This window comes from Piliocolobus tephrosceles, chromosome 6, assembly GCF_002776525.5.
Source record: "Piliocolobus tephrosceles isolate RC106 chromosome 6, ASM277652v3, whole genome shotgun sequence".
NCBI classification, from domain to species: domain Eukaryota; kingdom Metazoa; phylum Chordata; class Mammalia; order Primates; family Cercopithecidae; genus Piliocolobus; species Piliocolobus tephrosceles.
Genome location: NC_045439.1, coordinates 102858622 through 102876310, shown reverse-complemented (window position 1 = coordinate 102876310; position 17689 = coordinate 102858622). Strand labels below are relative to the sequence as shown.

At 49.0% G+C, this 17689-nt stretch overlaps 1 protein-coding gene across 3 annotated transcripts in view; it reads right to left on the bottom strand.

Moving 5' to 3' along the window:
- The window catches only part of CA12 (carbonic anhydrase 12), a 58479-nt gene continuing 40790 nt past the window's right edge, over positions 1-17689 (bottom strand). Inside the window, exons 6-11 of one of the 3 annotated variants that reach the window (XM_023185322.1) lie at positions 16609-16672; positions 16177-16334; positions 14721-14847; positions 3977-4009; positions 3005-3089; positions 579-2206 (exon numbers count right to left, since the gene is read on the bottom strand). In XM_023185322.1, the coding sequence (XP_023041090.1) occupies positions 2134-2206; positions 3005-3089; positions 3977-4009; positions 14721-14847; positions 16177-16334; positions 16609-16672 (540 nt within the window). In that variant the 3' untranslated portion in view covers positions 579-2133. Of the gene's footprint in view, positions 2207-3004; positions 3090-3976; positions 4010-14720; positions 14848-16176; positions 16335-16608; positions 16673-17689 lie in introns of all 3 variants that reach the window. The other 2 variants (XM_023185324.1, XM_023185323.1) reach the window with 2 other exon arrangements.

Sequence of the window (17689 nt, the reverse complement as noted above, 5' to 3'; positions counted from 1 at the left end):
TGAGGGTTTGCGAAGACATTGACAGTGTCGGTTCTTGGAGCATCTTTCTGCCTCCCTGGCTTTGTCTGGTCTCAGCCTCGGGGCTGCAAGCCAGGTCTGTGCTGAGCAGGAAGAGAAGAGGAGAAATGCCACTGTCTCGCACCTCCCAGTAAGTCTCCCTTTTCATGAATAGCCCTTGTGCCAGGTACAATGGTCTCTCTGTTCTCTCACAAAACTCATCCACAAAAGATATACAGAGTCTTTTGACAGACAGTGCCACTGCTCTGGAGCCCTTTCTGTTAGTTTCTGATTGACAATTTTGAACCAAGGCCCAGAGACCCCCTAATTCATGTTGCTTCGTCATGAGGGTTGTCCTTGTCATCTGATGATGCATGAGGCATGCTAATGGCAAGGCCGGGATGCCACCCCAGGCTTCAAGGCTGTTAGAGGTCTTGAGTGCACACACACATCTGAGCCCCCATTAGGTCACTTATAACTTTGCCTAGCAAAACAGGCTCCCAAGACATAAGGCTTGCCATCATTATGAAAAGTTGTGATGGTACAGAAGAGAGAATTTTTTTTTTTCTTTTTTTTGAGACAGTCTCGCTCTGTCACCCAGGCTGGAGAGCAGTGGCATGATCTTGGCTCACTGCAACCTCTGCTTCCTGGGTTCAAGCGATGCCAGAAGAGAGAATTCTTAGAGTTAGAGGGAGGAGAAGGAAAAAGATATTTAAAAAGCTGTGCTTCAAGGGGACATTGTGTGCTGTCAAAATGAGATTGTGAATCAGAAAGTTCTCGGGGAACTGCAAGGTGCTGTTAACTAGGGGTCGGTTACTTCTCAGTCATGAGTCATCACCTGCGGGAGGAAAATGGAGGAGCTGCGCCTGTCAGAAACTGTCTGTGTGACTCGGGGAAGAATATGGAGTATCTTAGTAGCGTTCCATTATTACTGGCCCCTGAATACCATGATGATGCCAACCCCTGCACAGATAACCTCCTGCTTTTATAGCTTGAAATAGATTTGATCTAAACCATGATTTGATATCCACAGAGAGAGAGAGAGAGGAGTAGATAAGTTCCCATTCCAGGTTGGCAGTAGGGATCCTGCAGAAGTGGCTGAAATGAAATTTGGCCAAAAGAGATGAAGTTCTACAGTCATTTTGTTTCTGCCTATTTCCTCCAGATTCAAAGGCAGATTGGGTCATCTCGGAACTCATGTCTCCTCCAGGACCCAGCAACAACACATTTTCAAGGAATAGCCTCGTTATTTGTAAAATCTGTAGAGTATAAAACATAACTGCCCCACTGATAGGAGGTTGGATTTGGACTTAGTATTGTATTGTTCTGTCCTTACATTGTGGCTTGATAAACAGAATGGGATTCCAATTCTGATTCCAAAGTGAGACTCTTCCAAGATCATCCATGTCTTCTCATTTTCTCCCTCCCTCTAGCTGTCTCTCCCTTCTCATCCCCACCAAGAAGTGGAACTTGAACCTGCCTTTCCCTAAGGTCTGTGCAGTGTTTGTGATCCCAAGGACAGGACTGTGAAAGTGTCTCTAATATATCACAATGTATAACTCTTGTTTTCTTTTTCTCTCTACAACTTGATCCTTCCTGTCCCCATTCGTCCCCGAGTTGTAAGGTGCAGATTAAAGGTTTTGTCATAGCAGAAGGAAATCAGAGGGAGATGCCCTGTCTCCAGAGGAAAGAAGTTGAATTTTCCAAGCAAAACCTAAGCAGAGAGTGCACATTCTTGTCTAAAAGCTTGGAAAAGCAGCAGAATTTCCAGGACACTTGAAAGCATGCTCTGGCAAAGCCCTGGATGAAAGCGTTTTCCAACCATTAATGGCCCACCAGCATGGCTTGGTTTGTGATCCCAGAATTCAGACCACTTCACAATCTCACACAGGATTTAGCAAGCAGCTTAGAGTTCCTGCTGCTTGGTCTGAGAGTTTATCCCATCCATGGATTGGATGGTGCTGGGGTGGCCATGGTCCCAAGGCAAGGAGGCACCCAGCAGAGGATCCCCTGAGGCCTGGCATGTTTGCCTGAGCTACAGAGAACACCTTGAGGTGTCACAAGTGTCCAGAGAGCTGAAGTGTGTAGGGTCCAAAGCAAGGTCCTTCCTGGATGTGCCCAGGAGCTCCAGGGACCTCATGCGTGGGCCTCAGTTTCCTCCTTGATGGCTGGCTTGTAAATGACTCCCTTGTTATCACCTTTCTTGATACTAGAACAAAAAGAACACATAAGTCTTGTTAGAGAGGAGAGCAAGCAAGCCAGAGAACAGACTGACTCAGGTAGGGAATGAGGCCGTTTTTAAAAGTTGGATTCCTCTCTTTGGGACCTTTCCCCAGTTCTGTTGGTCTTGGGAGGGAATGTCACCAAATAAAGCTTTAACCAAAACAGGACTTGTTCGTTTTCCAACTGTTCTCTTCCACACCTAACAATACTAGACCTGTAGTTTGAAAGAGGTCTCATGACAATGAGACAAAGACCCGCTCTTCAAACCCTGATTCCATAACAGGGTTCCCAGAAACCTTGTTATTTTTCATACCCCCAAAATAAATTAGGTTTTAGGAAAAGCCAAATGTGACAATAAAAACATGGGCAAAGGGCGTGAAGAGTTAATGTGAGTGAGAGATCAGGTTTTCCTTCATCTTCCTTTTTGGATTCATAGACGAAAACGTGTATGTAAAGATCTTGATAAGAAGACAGCTTTGCTGCTTAGCTCTAGGCACAAGCCCCAAGTCAAGAGACTCGTCCAAGGCTGTACAATAGCAGTAAGCAAGACACACACGCTTCCAAATCTGAGCACAGTGGCCCTTGAACCCCTTGAACGACCAGGGTCACGTGTGCGTCTCATGCAAAGGAGGCCAGGGCATGGATGCTTTGGGGACAGCACTCCTAGGGTAAGTGTTGGTCCAAATGACTGCGGCTCTTCATGCCACAAAGCTGCCTTCCCAGGCAGACTAATCGTCATGGACACATGGCTGCCCATTCCCGTTTTGGACCCAAACCAGCTCACCTCTTCCTTCTGAAAAGCCAAATGGACACTGCCACCACAATACAGATGCCAAGAACACCAGCCAGGGCCAGCGAGAGGATGATGCCTGGTGAAGAGGCAGAGGGCACACATTACACTCCTTCCTTCCCCTCCATCTTAGCCCATGGCCCCGGGGTGTGAAATCACGGCCCAGCTGCATAATCATCCACAGAAAGGAATAATTTCCCCATCCCTGTTCTCAAATTCTGGTCTTTGACTTAGTGGGACTGGCTAGAGTATTTTGAGGGGGGCCATTTGCAAATTCTAATGGTTTTCCAGCAGGGGCTCTCAAATTTGCACAAGGGTCAGCTGAAGAGCTTGTTTAAAATGTAGGGGTTTTTTATTTATTTTTTTTTTAGCCCAACCCCCAGAGATTCAAATTCAATCTGTTTGGTGTAGGGCCCAGGAATCTGCATTTTACCAAATACTTGCAGCTGATACTGATGCACGTGGTCCAAGAACCACACTTTGATAAGCCCTGGGCTGCACAAATATAGAACTTACTCCATCTTTGCCTGCTGGATTTAAGGCCCATTGGCTGTCTCTATCAGTTTTGCCCCCAAGTTCCATTGCACAGTCCTAAGCAGTCCCAGACGACCAGTAGTCCATTGCCAAGGTCATACGGCCTGTCATCTGACCTCCACACTGGGCTCTGGCATGTTTTCAGCAACAGCCTCCCACCACGACCAAAAGAAAGTCTTAGATAGATAGGTTCTTTGAATACACACATGCTGTAGAGTGATTGGATCTTTCATTAGAGGAACATTGATTGGCAGTTCATCTTTGAATCAGAGAGCGACTTGAGGGTAAGACCCATAGCAAAGAGAGGGCCAGGAGCCAGAGCAATAGTACAGAGAAGCAGAAAGGATGGGCTGGATCACAGACCCAGATCACACCAAGAATCACAGTGATCACCCAGCTGCAACATGCATGGCCGGCTGCCCAGCCACATACCCAGACTCAGTCCTGCCGCAGTATAGGCTTGCACTTAAAAGGGGAGAGGAAAAGACTGGAGGTTACTCTAGAGTCAAACCACACTGGATTTGAGCAACGTGTTGAGAGATGCTCTACCTTTTGTTTGGTTGGCAGTACGGGTCTTAGGCAGACACATCTCTAGGGGTGTTCACCCTTGGCTCAGGGATTGCCTGATGAAGTAGAGGAAATTGCCTATCTAGGGAATTCATACTGCAATCCCTCCTTCCCATGCTTTTGTTTTGTTTTGTTTTTGAGATGGAGTCTCACTCTGCTGCCCAGGCTGGAGTACAGTGGCACGATCTCGGCTCACTGCAACCTCCACCTCCCGGGTTCAAGTAATTCTCTGCCTCAGTCTCCCGAGTAGCTAGGATTACAAGCACCTGCCACCACACCTGGCTAATTTTTGGACTTTTAGTAGAGACAGGGTTTCACCATCTTGGTCAGGCTGATCTTGAACTCCTGACCTCATTATCCACCTGCCTCAGCCTTCCAAAGTGCTAGGATTACAGGCATGAGCCACCGCGCCCAGCCCTGATGCTCCTTTATCACAGCAGTTTCCTAGCTAGGGCAAGACTTCACTTCAGGCTTTTTTTTTTTTTTTTTTTTTTGAGACAGAGTCTCACTCTGTCACACATGCTGGAGTGCAGTGGCACAATCTTGGCTCACTGCAACCTCCACCTCCTGGGTTCAAGCAATTCTCATGCCTCAGCCTCCCGAGTAGCTGGGATTGCAGGCGTGTGCCACCATGCTTGGCTAATTTTTGTATTTTTAGTAGAGATGGGGTTTTGCCATGTTGACCAGGCTAGTCTCGAACTCCTGACCTCAAGTGATCCACCTGCCTCAGCCTCCCAAACTATGGGGATTACAGGTGTGAGCCACCACGCCCAGCCAAGACTTCAGTTTTTAATACAACATGGCCAAAGAGGAAAGGTGAAGAAAGGTAGGGATCCAAGCCTGCTTGGGCAGGCTCCTGTCCAAGTCCCTGGTACCTGCCTCTCTTTCTAGGCAAGGGATCCATCACCAGACTTCTCCCCCAGACCATCCAGCTGTGGTCATGGTTTGGTTCTATGTTTGCTTTGTCCCTCCTGGACAAACTCCTTCACCATATCAGCCCCATTGATCTGCTCCATGGAACCAGGGGATTATGGCTTCAACCAGCAAGTTACCGTTGGGGATAAATAAGGTGAGAGAGAAGTCCTCAGTGGGGCTGAACCTGTGCCCAGTTACCTAAGTCTCACAGTCGGCCTACTAAGTACCTCCTGGGGGGAAAAATCACATAAGAATCCATTGTCTTGAGTGAGCAGAGGATCCCAGTCATGAAGTCTCCCCTGGAAACCCCCAATCTGTTTTTTCCAAGGTTCCCACAGCCATTCCCCATTCTCCTAATCAGGTCCTCTATCTAAGGAAAGTGTAGATTTACACATACCCTGTCTGGTGGTTTTCTCATCTCAATGGAAACTTCTGGCATGTGTGTGTGTCTTGGAGAAAGAAGGGGTATTTGTTCTAACTCACATTGGGAGCCACAGTTGTACAGATGGTGGCCACCCAGCCTGACACAGAAGATCCTGTGCCCATAGAGCCCACAGTGGTGGCTGAGGCCCTGGGAGAGCCCTGGTCAAGTGTAAGATGCCAACAGCGGGCCAAGGACTCTCCCTTGGTGCCCTTGACATCCTGGGGAACCAGATCTGAGGCTGCAGCGTGAGGTTTTGCTTACGGCCCCTTCTCCTGTCCTACGGCCCAAGTCTAGCTGATTCCCCAGGAACCATCAGCCACGTGCTTTTCCTATTGTTTTTTTCCGCAATTTCATATTGAATCTGCAGAGCCTCCCTGGTCCAATGCTGGGCCCTGGAGGTTCCTGATCTGGCTTCCCCAGGTGGCACCGGGCTGCTGTGAGGGTTAGCAGAGCAGGCAGGGAGAAGAGCTGTCCCCAAGGACAGGAAGGCCTATTCCCCCTGCTCTGCTGGCCATCACCAGGAGCTCATGACCTCCCAAGTGGCAGAGAGTGACTCCACTGGCCAGACTCCCTGCCCCGGGCCTCTTCATTCTTCATGTAATCTGAACACAAGGACCAGCCTGTGGCTTGGGCGGCGGGGGGCGGGGAGGGGGGGTTGCTCAGGACATGAGTCTCCACCTGGAGGGAGCTTCCAGTGTTTGTACAGCACAGGCTCTGTTTCCTGCAGGGCCTGTGGCCTCTGCACAGTGGAACTTGGCATTATGGCTGGTTGTTTCTTTTTTAAATGTAATCAGAGACCATGGTCCCTGGAATCTTAAAAAAACCAACATAATAAACCTAGCCGTGGTTTTTCTTCCCAACCCTTTGATGAAATACACTCTCGTTCTTTGTTCCTGAAGCTCCAGATGCTTGTGGTGCCAAACCAGTTCTCACCAACTGAAGACTATTACTAGGAAGCCTCGCCACCTGGCTAAGCCATCCAGGCTGGATGGTTTCTAAGGTCTTCTCTTTCACAGTCACCTCAAACATTCTGAGAGCCACACAGGCCCCAGACCACTGAGCAGCCCAGTCTGTGGCTGGCAGAGTTACCCTTCATGCCTGGTCTTGGGGAGCTGAGCAAAGTTACGGACAGCAAGGCCCCAGCAAGGGTGGGGCTTTTCTCAGGACACATGCCCTGCGTGGCGGCTTCTCGGGAGGGAGAGTCTGGCTTCCCCCAGTTATTACGCAGGGCTCCTGTTGCAGGCCCTGTAAACAACAGCATAGTTTAACCCAGTGCTCTGACCCGGGATCCTTGCTCCTTGATGACCACCTGTCAAGGCCTAAATGGACTGTCCTTGGAGACAATGAAATGAGACCAAACAGGCATGAAGACAAAGAAAGCCCCAGAGCCTGGAACAGACACTTTTCAGCCAAGACTTTGATACAGCAAAAATGAAGCAGCTTGACTGAGCCAACATCATAAGCTGCTAAGGAAGAGGAATGCCGGCAAGGGTGTCGCCTGGTAATTCCACCACCTCAGGAAGCCCAGGGCAGGAAGGTGTCATTGGAACGCTCTCCCCGCCACTCGAGACAGCACCAACCATCATGGAGGTTCAGCTTCTTTGCAGAAATGGGTTTGATTCCCATTGGAGGCAGATGCCAAAACATCTGTTATCTGATGGGAGAGAGAAAGTCAGCGAGACTTTCAGGACACAGGGAGAACCGTGAGGGCAACCAGAGAACCAGAGCCTGAGAGCGAAGCCAAAGCCTGTTTCCCAGCAGAGCCTCGGCTGGCTGAGAGCCCAGCCTCTAGGATGCTGTAGAGAACAGGCATCAAAGATGATGGTACAGGGAGGGGCAGAACTAGAGAAACTCACTTTCAGGTTAAAGAAATGGTTTGTTTCTGAATAGGAAAGAAGGCAGGCAATTCCCACGGAAGAACAATGGGACAGACCGCAGAAACAGAGACATGCTGGGTCACAGAGGTGGCCTACAAGAGGCATCGAGTGACAGCCCGACAGAAGGAGCTCTCAGGCTGGCTGGTAAGAGGGTGCACACCATGAGGACGTGGGAGAGCTGCCTGTTCGCAAAGTGCTCAGATATGAGTCAGGGCGAGCAGAGAGACGGCAGTGTGACACACACAAGGAAACCACACAGATACAGAAAAGCTCGACGCTCACACGCCTTGCCCAGGAAGGTACAGACACCCAGAGAAGGTCGGTGAGCTGCTTGCCACAAGGGCCTTGCTACCTGTTCTGGCGGGCCCAGGAGCTGCGTCTTCCACCGGCATCTTGCTGGACCGAGGGATGCTGGTTAAGGGCTTTTGAGGTCTTCTGAAGCCTCAAGCATAAACACAGAAAAGTCCAGCAGGAGGAACAAGCACCTCACTTTCACATCTGGAGGTTCCTGGAACAACAGTCTAGTATTTTCTAGCTCTATTTACAATTCTGTTTGACTTTTCAATCCTTTTCAAGTATTATTTTAAAGTACGCACTGTTTACATAGATGGCATGTTATGTAGTGATATCCTTAGCCGTCTCCAGGCTTGTAAAAGAGGTCAGAAGAGTTTAGATTTGTCGGGGGTTTAATAGCTTAAATATATAAAATCTGTTTTAGAAAGGTAAAAACTCCCATTATTACACTTAAAACATCATAGAGTCAAGAAACTGCAATGCCAGTGCTATTTTCACATGATGCTTTGCTAAGACAAGCAAGAAGCCCTCACCACAGAGTGAAGCCATCTTCAGAGGACATCTGTAACCGGGGAGTTTTCCTTATGAACGCTGTGCAATCCAAAAAAGAATTTCTACAAAGAAATCTGCCAACAAGATAGTACCAGACTACACGGGGGATCTGGTTTTATACAACCATGGCTTTGCCTGTAGATTGCAGGAACGCAGGCCCTGCAGGCAGCACGTTGCTCTGAAGGGCCTAAATCCCAGAGCCCCAGGGCAGGTTACAATGCTGGCACTGGGTGTTTGGCACTCTAAGCTGCCTTCACTGTCCCTGCTGAAGGAATGGGTGGCGGGACGGGGGCCTTTGATCCCTATCAAGCCAGAGCCAGAGAAGGAACAACAGCATCTCTAGGCAACTTTCTCCCAGACCTTCAAAACTGACAGCTAAGTTCTGATCTTTCATTTTTCTTAAACAAATGGGTTGATTTTTAACACTATTAACAAATGGAGACTATAGGAAAATAAGACAACAAAACTAAAAGGCGACAACCGGCCAGGCTTATGTGTAAATCATTCTGCAGAGAAGACACTGGCAAGGGGAAGGAACTGGAGCTGCGTCAGGGATATTCTTTCAACAAGCTTATAATGAGCGCCAGGCACCAGGCCAGGCATAAAAATGAGTAACACGTCAGTCATCCCTGGCCTTAAGGAGCTTGTAGTATGTGTATAATATATACATATTGTTATTTTTCTGTTTGTCTTCGCTGTGTGGTAATAATTACTCTATGGTGTGTCAAGTAACATAACAGTGATGGAGAAGTAGTTCTGGCTGCACTGAGGGAGATTAAGTCACCTTCAAGGGAATGGGGAGGACTTCCAGGAGGACGTGATTAGAGTTGGGTCTTGAAAGAATTTTCCAGGTGGAGGAGGGAAGGGGCATCTCAGACATCAAGTGTGTGTGCTTGAAAGCATCTGCCCTACAGTTTTGGGGGCTGAGGCCAAGAGAGCAGGGATGGGGCTGTGGGGAGATGATGTGGAAGGACCAGCTAGGGCCCCATCACCAAGGGTGGGTCCAGCCTTCTGCCCGGCCCCTTTTCCCATTGTCTTTCCTGAACATAGTCTGCCCTGTGCCACGGGCTGTGTTTACCAGCAAGATGACACCCACCATGGGGTTTTCTGTCCCCCATAGCACATAACTCAGGCTGTGCTCAGGAAACATGTGGTGTGTTAAAGGGACTAGGACCTCACTTCTTAGCACCTTGGACCAATGCCCCTGACTGCCCTGACTCAGGCCAGCAATCGAAGGTGGAAACGATGCTGGCTAATCATTTGCATCCTTTGGGAGAATCGATGCTATTCTTCCAGCTAATAGTTTTTATTTAGAAATAGAAACTTTAAGAAATACAAGGTCAATAATGACAACACATGCATTCTAGCCTCAAAAAATTAGATAATTAGCCATCTTAGCCATGTACAATTTCTTTCTCTCTCCTTTTAAGGTTTTGTAAAACTGCCCAGGTCTATGCTTAAGCAGATCCTAATTGCATGACTACAGATTTGCCCTTGCAGTTGGCCGCCTGGCACCCTCGTCTGAGTGTGCCTCAGCTGGCTCTGGTGGGTGACATGCAGTTGCTCACAGCAAGCCCACTAATGATGTGATTATAGAAACTTCTTGGCTTCCTTTTGTCCCTCAAGTTTCCATGGCCCTGACACGTTGAACACAGGGCTAGATGGTGTTAGCATTTCTGTCTGATGGGCTCTTGCTTTATTACCCAGCATCTGGGCCCAGTGTTGCTGCCACTGGCTAGGAGGAGGTGAACTCAAAGGAACCAAGAACTAGGCCAAAGCCCTAAGCCTGAGCCCCTGTGATGTCCACCTGCCTCTGCCGTCTTTCCCCTTCTCCGCTAAGAGCACCCGACTTGAAACCCGAACTGACCCCAGGACGTGTCCCCTCCCAGGGGCCCACCTTGAGGACAACACGTCTTGCTTTCTCCTTCAGCTCAAATCTTCCATCTGCTACTTGGAAGAGGCACTTTTTTTTTTTTTTTTTTTTTTTTGAGATGGAGTCTCACTCCGTCGCCCAGGCTGGAGTGCAGTGGTGCGATCTCGGCTCACTGCAAGCTCTGCCTTCAAGGTTCAAGTGATTCTCCTGCCTCAAGTTTTCATAATAGATGGGACAGGCGAGCACCATCACACCTGGCTGATTTTTTTTTTGTACTTTTCTTTTTCTAGTAGAGATGGGGTTTCACCATGTTGGCCAGGCTGGTCTTGAACGCCCGACCTCAGGTGGTCCACCTGCCTTGGCCTCCCAAAGTGCTGGGATTACAGGCATGAAGCACCACACCTGGCCACTGGAACAGGCACTTTTTAAGAATGGGAAAAAGTGACTGGCATGACTTTCACTTTTCCATAAAGAGTGGATGTTTTAACTAAAGACAACAAGAAACATAGCATACAAAAGAGAAAAACTCATACAAAAGGGAGGGAGAAAAAGAATGAAGGGGGGATCCTGAAGAAGTTGCTACTTCAGAGGCATTTGTGCCCAGATAGAAGATTTGTACACTCCTAAGGGTGCACAGTTCTCTCTCATGCCACGTCTCTTGGTCTTACCCAATCATGTGAAAAGAATCTATACTTGAATTCTAAAGGAAGATGGGGAACAAGGTCTCTCTTGGGTTGGTTTGTTCTGCCTCAGTAACTTCAGCCTTACTGTTTCAGGGATAACCATCATCACACTGAAATGTTCATGCCATAAAAGAATGAAGACCAGGGCATGTGATATAACACTGTGGACTCCTATGACATGAGCAAAAACAATGAGTTCTGGGCCACAGAAACCCTGAGGCAGTGGTTTTCCATCAGGGGAAACCTTGTCCCTCCTCCCTGCACAGAGCTGGCAATGTCTGGAAACACTTTTGGCTGTTACAACTGGGCAGGTGCAGCTGGCATCTACTGGGTAGAGACCAACAGTACTGCCAATGCTACAACACACAGGACACCCCCCACGTAAGAATTATCCTGCCCAAGTTGTCAATAGTGCCAAGGTTGAGAAGCTCTGCCCCCAGGCTAAGGTATAACTGGACTATAAACCTCTTAAGGACAGAAACCGGGTCCTGTACCCTTTTTCTAAGCACAGTCGAGGAAAATAGCAGGGTTAAGTTAAATGATTCAGTCCCAATTGTCCCAACCTGGCTAAACTTCAAATCCTTCTCCAAAGTCCATGTAATTTCTCTCATAGGGAATTGTTTTTATTTTTAAATTTAATTATTTAAGAGATAGGGTCTCACTCTGTCACCCAAGCTGGAGTGCAGTGGTGTGATCGTGGCTCACTGCGGCCGCAAACTCTTGAGCTAATGCGATCCTCCCACCTCAGCCTCCCAAAGTGCTGGGATTACAAGCATGAGCCACCACACCCGGCCATCCTAGATGAGTTTTTAAGCGTCACTTTTCTCCTGGCAGAATTTTCTGACTCTATAGTTGTTATCTTCCAGAGAAAGCCCTGAGTAAGCCAGACCCTATTTACAAATATGCCTCAGTGGATGAGGCTACAATTTGAGTCCAGACTGCTCACGGTTCACACGGACAAAGTCTCACACCATAAACCTGAAACATCATGTTACGGTCTAAGGCCCGCTCCGAGCTGGGTGAGAGAGGCCTCGGGAATGCAGCCCCCGGGGCAGATGAGGTTTGGGCCTCCAGCCCTGTGGGGCTGCCTCCTCATTTCTCCTTGGAAAGCAGCTCCACTTGCTGCCTGTGCCTTTGGGAAGCGAGAGGGAGGGGAGAATTCTAGCCAAGCTTCTATAATCAGCCTCTAAATGGACAGGTTTTCCTTGGACTGCCACAGAGTCTCACTCAGAGGAGAAAGCTGGTCCCAGCCTGAGCTTGTGGAAGCACCAGCTCTGGGCAAGCCATGCAGGAAAAGCAGTGGCAACGCTGCATTTGGGCTTTGATCTTGATGTCCTAAGCTGGGAGTTGGTCTCCAGACTTCTTCTTAGAGGCTCCTCAAGCTCCCCCATCCAGACTGGGAGAATCTACTGAAGCGCTTGGCTACAAACCTGCCTGAACTGTCCCACTACCAGCAGCTGCTTAGACACAAGCTGGTCTAAGAAGATGGCTAATTATCCCCAGTGCCACAGTCCATCATTACAAGTGGGGGTTACTTTTGGATGTCAGAGTCAAGTTCCTGCCCGGTTTCTTCCGATCCTCTGTAACTGCCCTCAAACACTGTCCCTGCAATGTAAAGTCAGGATGGGCAGTTGTTAGTGTCCGCTTAACCATCACAACATATTAGCACCGAAAGGACATTAGATCACCTAATCCAACCTGCTTTGCTTTTTTTTTTTTTTTTTTTTTTTTTTTTTTTTTTTTTTTTTTTTTTTTGAGATGGAGTCTCACTCTGTCACTCGGGCTGGAGTACAGCGGCGTGATGTTGGTTCACTGCAATCTCCGCCTCCCGGGTTCAAGCGAGTCTCCTACCTCAGCCTCCTGAGTAGCTGGGATTACCTGGCAATTTATGGCTGAGGAAACCAAGGCCAAAGAAGGGACACGATTTGTCCACAGCATGCAGCCAGGAGGAAACAAAGCCAGGCCTTGAACCTAGGCCTCCTGACTATAAGGAGAGTTTGCGCCACCCTTTCCCTGGGTGTGCATAGCTGAGCTCAGAAACAGAACCAGCAATGGGGTCCTGGGATCGCAAGCAAAATTCTACCTGATCTATGTGAGCAAAGTTCCTAATCTCCTGGCAGAGTTTTTATGTTTTGGGTTTTAAGAGTTGAAGTAGTTCCATTTCACCCTTGGATACTACATTCTCCACTTAGAAGAATGAGAAAAGATAGCGTTGTATCCAGAACAGATACACAGGGATAATTCCATGCACTCAGTTCATTTCATAGAAAAGAAACTGTTAGTTATCATGACATGGATTCTGAATTTTCAGGAAGGCCATTGTTCACAGATTCTGTTTTCCAACCGAGAAACTGAGGTAAGAGGGAAATGACCTTAACTAGTGGTACCTGGAGAGGAGAAAACACAAAAGACAAATTCTTGGGCAGTTCTTCATGAAAAGACAGAGAATGACATAATCCTGACCATAAGGATGGGTCAGTTTCTCAAGCTTCCTGGAAAGGGCTTTCAAATACAGTCTCCATATGTTCAACTAAGTTTAGGAGGTGATAGTTATAACCTCATATAATAAGAAAGGAACCCAAAGAAAGTGCACCAGGTGAGACAAGGAGAGCAGATTCTAACAAGTGCGTTAACGGGTTATCTTTTTTTTTTTTTTTTTTTTTTTGGGGGACGGAGTCTCGCTCTGTTGCCCAGGCTAGAGTGCAGTGGTGTGATCTCGGCTCACTGCAACCTCTGCCTCCTGGGTTCAAGCGATTCTCCTGCCTCAGCCTCCCAAGTAGCTGGGTTTACAGGCACCCGCCACCACGCCCGGCTAATTTTTGTATTTTTAGTAGAGACGGGGTTTCACCATGTTGGTCAGGCTGGTCTCGAACTCCTGACCTCATGATCCACCCACCTCGGCCTCCCAAAGTGCTGAGATTACAGGTGCCAAGATACCATGCCCGACTAATTTTTGTACTTTTAGTAGAGACGGGGTTTCACCATGTTGGTCAGGCTGGACTTGAACTCCTGACCTCAGGTGATCGGCTTGCCTTGGCCTCCCAAAGTGCTGGGATTGCAGGTGTGAACGGGTTATCTTTAAATATGAACACCTGGCCCTGTTTGGTCCACACGTGATGCTGGGGATTAAATGGAACTGCACAGACCAGCCATGAAGGTTCCCAAGTTGGGAACCAGTTGAGAATCTACAGTAAGAAAGTGAGCCTGAAAGTGAACTCAGATCTGAAGAGAGTGCTCCCTCACCCCTTTCCCCTGATGCCCAGTTTCCAGCAGTATTGATGTAGGCACAGAGCAAGGAAAAAGGTTAATGTCCTACTGGGGAGTTATTGGTTACAGCTGTAAAAGGGAGACCTGAGCCCTCGTAGCATTAGGAAGAAACCAAGCTATTAAGCTTTGTTCAATTGGGAACTTATGTGCTTGTGCTTATGCAAGCTCCAAGGAGGTTAGACAAAAATGCAGTGCACAGGGGTGCTTCCTTGCCTAACGGGCCCTGCTACATTAGTCATGGATGTGGGTTACACTCACTGTTTTACCTCTAACATAGGAACATTCCTGCTCATTCGGTGGTGGTGTGCGAATCACCCGGCCAGGCCTAAGATAGGCTGGCTGCAGCCTTTGATGCCAAGAAAGCCTAGGGAGGGAAGTTAGAAGTCTGATCTCATGGAAAGGGTCCTATCCTGTGTCTTAGGAGAAGGGATCATTGTCTGGAACAGAGAAGTCCCCAAGGAATTCTCTTTTCCCTATCTGTGCAAGACTCCCAGGCTTAAAGAGAGCTCTAGTCCATCTGCCTGGGGGCCACGGCTTTTTGCTTCTCTGCAACCCCAGTGAGCCCCGCACCTAGTCTCACAAGGCACCTGGCTCCCGTGGCAGCCAGGGAGCCCTCAGCTGACTTCTTGAGGGCATCAGTGCCAGAGCTGAATTCACACAGAAGAGTCCAATGTCTTGGCACCACACTCCCGCACTCCCTCCCCCCAGCACTACCTCTCCTCACCTTGGGAGAAGGAGGTGTATACCAGCCTCTCATCGAACTTCTGGACCTGCCGGAAATTGTTGATCATTTCTCTAGGGGAAGGGTCGTCCATGTGTGTGCAGTACAGGGCTGTCTCCAAAGCCAGCAGCTGAGGACAAGAGCAGAAATAGCCCGCAGGCAGAATGACCTCCTCGCCTGACCCCCTGGCAAGAGGTTAGCTCTCACCTCTTGCACCTGGAAGAAGCCTCTGGAACCAGCTTCTGTGGGGCTGGGTGGGAGATATCAGAAAGCAGCAGGAAAGCCGGAGAACTGCTTCCCTCCACAGTGGGTGACTGGGAGCTGCGCAGCGCTGGGTTTGTCCTCCCAGCACCCGAGACTCCAGGGAAGGGCAGTGCTGTTAGTTCCCAGTTATACCCGGAATCTGCCCTGGGTGGAGGGAAACCCGGGGTGATGGAGTGCTCCTTAGCCTCCCACGGAGACTGCGTTCCTCTCATGAACTTAGAGCCCAGCTCTCAACCAGAGGGTTGCAGGGCTTGTTCTCATGGTCACATCAGAAGGAATAAAGGAGGGAGGTAAGAGTTTCACAGGTCATCTGACTACAGGTTCCATGGCATTTTCATGCACCTGCATAGATTATATAACCCATTCCCAAGGCAGTTTCTGGGGTAGGATGTTGCTGCTTCCCCACGTTTCATCCGTCTCTTGGTTCATCACGTCCTCATTCCTGTCCACCCACCTGCTGCCATTTACCAGGGGACTCAGAGCAGAAGCTTATTGTAAAGGAAAGCAGCAGCTGTGAGGCTGCCTTGGCCACGTGAAGCTGGGGTGGTGCTGTGAGCCAGGTGCAGTGAGCCCCGTCTCCTGGGGAGCCATTTTTCTTCTCATGAATTTAGGTTGTGGAGTACAGGTACGAGCAGTGACATGGAACTCAGATGACCTAACTTTGGGGTTCAGCTTTGTCACTAACCCGCGGGTCATCCCACAAACTTCTACTCTTCTCTCCCATCTCCTATCAAATAAGAAACTTTAGAGATGATGGCTAAGGATTTTGTTCCCCGGTTTGCATTAGACCTTGAGCTTCTTGGGGGACAGGGACCCTCACTTAGTCATTGCTGCAATCCCATTTGTTAAATGATTTCATCTGATCCTGTCTTTATTCTACCCTGTAAAGGAACCAGGCTCTCTCCTGCCTGGGAAGAGAACGCCACCTCAGCCACTGAGGATATATTAGCAAATGCAGCTTTATAGCTCTTTTTTAAAAAGAACTAGGAGACGTGTATTCATTTGCCTAGCCTGACTTCTTTTGAATCTCAGCCTGGAATTTCGGCAGTGCTTTCAGACAACTGTGATATTTGGAGAGGTTTTGAAGAGCTGCCAATGAAACTAAGTGAGGAAATCAAGTCGTTGATTATGATATGGGGGATGATGGGGACTGAGGTGCCGTGTGGACTCTGGCTGAGTTTGGCACGACAGTTACCTGCTCCTGGGAAATCTGCACGGGGTTTCGGAAAACTGTCCAGAGCACAGTAGGGTTGCAAGGGGGTGTGGTCAGGGACCCCCGGTAGCGGTAATATTCAGCAGTCCTCTCTGGAAGCAGCTCTTCAATGTTGAATCCCGGAATGAATGCTTCCTGACCTAGAGAGACACGTTGCAGAGGTGATGCTGTCGGTCTCCCTCCCTAGGGCACAAGTGCAGCTAAACAGGGTGACTGAGCCTAGAAACATGAACTAGCCCCTTTCAGGGTCATCTAACCCCAGGACCTGGTTGCAACATCGTTCAACAACCTGCTCCTCCTAACCTGGTGAACACAGACAGCCCCTGCCCCTTGCATTTATTTTTCTTAAAGTCACACAGGGCTGACTACCTCCTTCTCCAGCAGAGAGTGAATATGCGTGCAAGGACCCCTCACCTTTGTACTTTACATGTTGAAGGTGACTGAAGATCTTGTCATAGGACGGATTGAAGGGGCCCATCTGCAACAGAGACAGGGCAGGTTACACTGGGACAGAACAGGATGGGCTGAGCCGGGATTGACTGGCAAGGCTGTGGGTATGTTGCCACCACTGCCTGAAGGATCCACTTTACTGGACAATTAGGATGGATCACTAGGCTCTTGGGAGTTAGTGTAATAGTCCTGCCTTCTTGCATCTCAGGATGTCCTGTTTTCAGCTTACGGCATTGGGCTTGAATGTCCTGGGGTATGGGGTACAGTGTGTGCTCTTGATGATCCAGATGTGAACCTGAAGTCTGCGACTAACATCCATGTCACCCAGAACTTAAGGAGCTCTGAGTTCACAAGAGCCACGTCAGACCAAAGAGCATGTTGGGAAATGAGGTACGTGCTGCCTCATTCGGACAAAAAACATGCAAGTCAATCAGAAGACATTCCTGTTTCTTGGGATAAAGAATTCATTCCAGGGTCCATATAGAGCAGGGGTCCCCAACGCCCAGATGGTGGACCCGTACCAGTCTGCGCCCTGTTACGAACTGGGCCGCACAGCAGGAGGTGAGCAGCGGGCAAGCAAGCATTGTAGCCTGAGCTCCGCCCCCTGTCAAATCAGCAGAGGCCTCCCATTCTCATAGGAGCACAAACTCTATTGTGAACTGCGCACGCAAGGGATCTAGGCTATGTGTTCCTTGTGGAATCTAACTAATGCTTGATGATGTGAGGTGGAAGTTTCATCCCAAAACCATCTCCCTCCCTGCTCCCTGGTCCGTGGAAAAATTGTCTTCTATGAAACTGGTCCCTGGTGCCAATAAGGTTGGGGACTGCTGATCTAGAGGATGGAGCTTGGATAGCAGGAGTTGTATCAAGAGTTCAGGCATCTGATGGGGCGGATGGAGTATGATGACCCTTTTCCAGCACAGGTGCTCCCCAACCGGGCAATTCCATGCCTTATGCAACAGAGCTAGACGTTGGGGCCCATGTTTCCAATGGACCAAAGAACATTCCCCATTTCTGCTGCCCAGGCACAGAAGGTGCTGCCTCC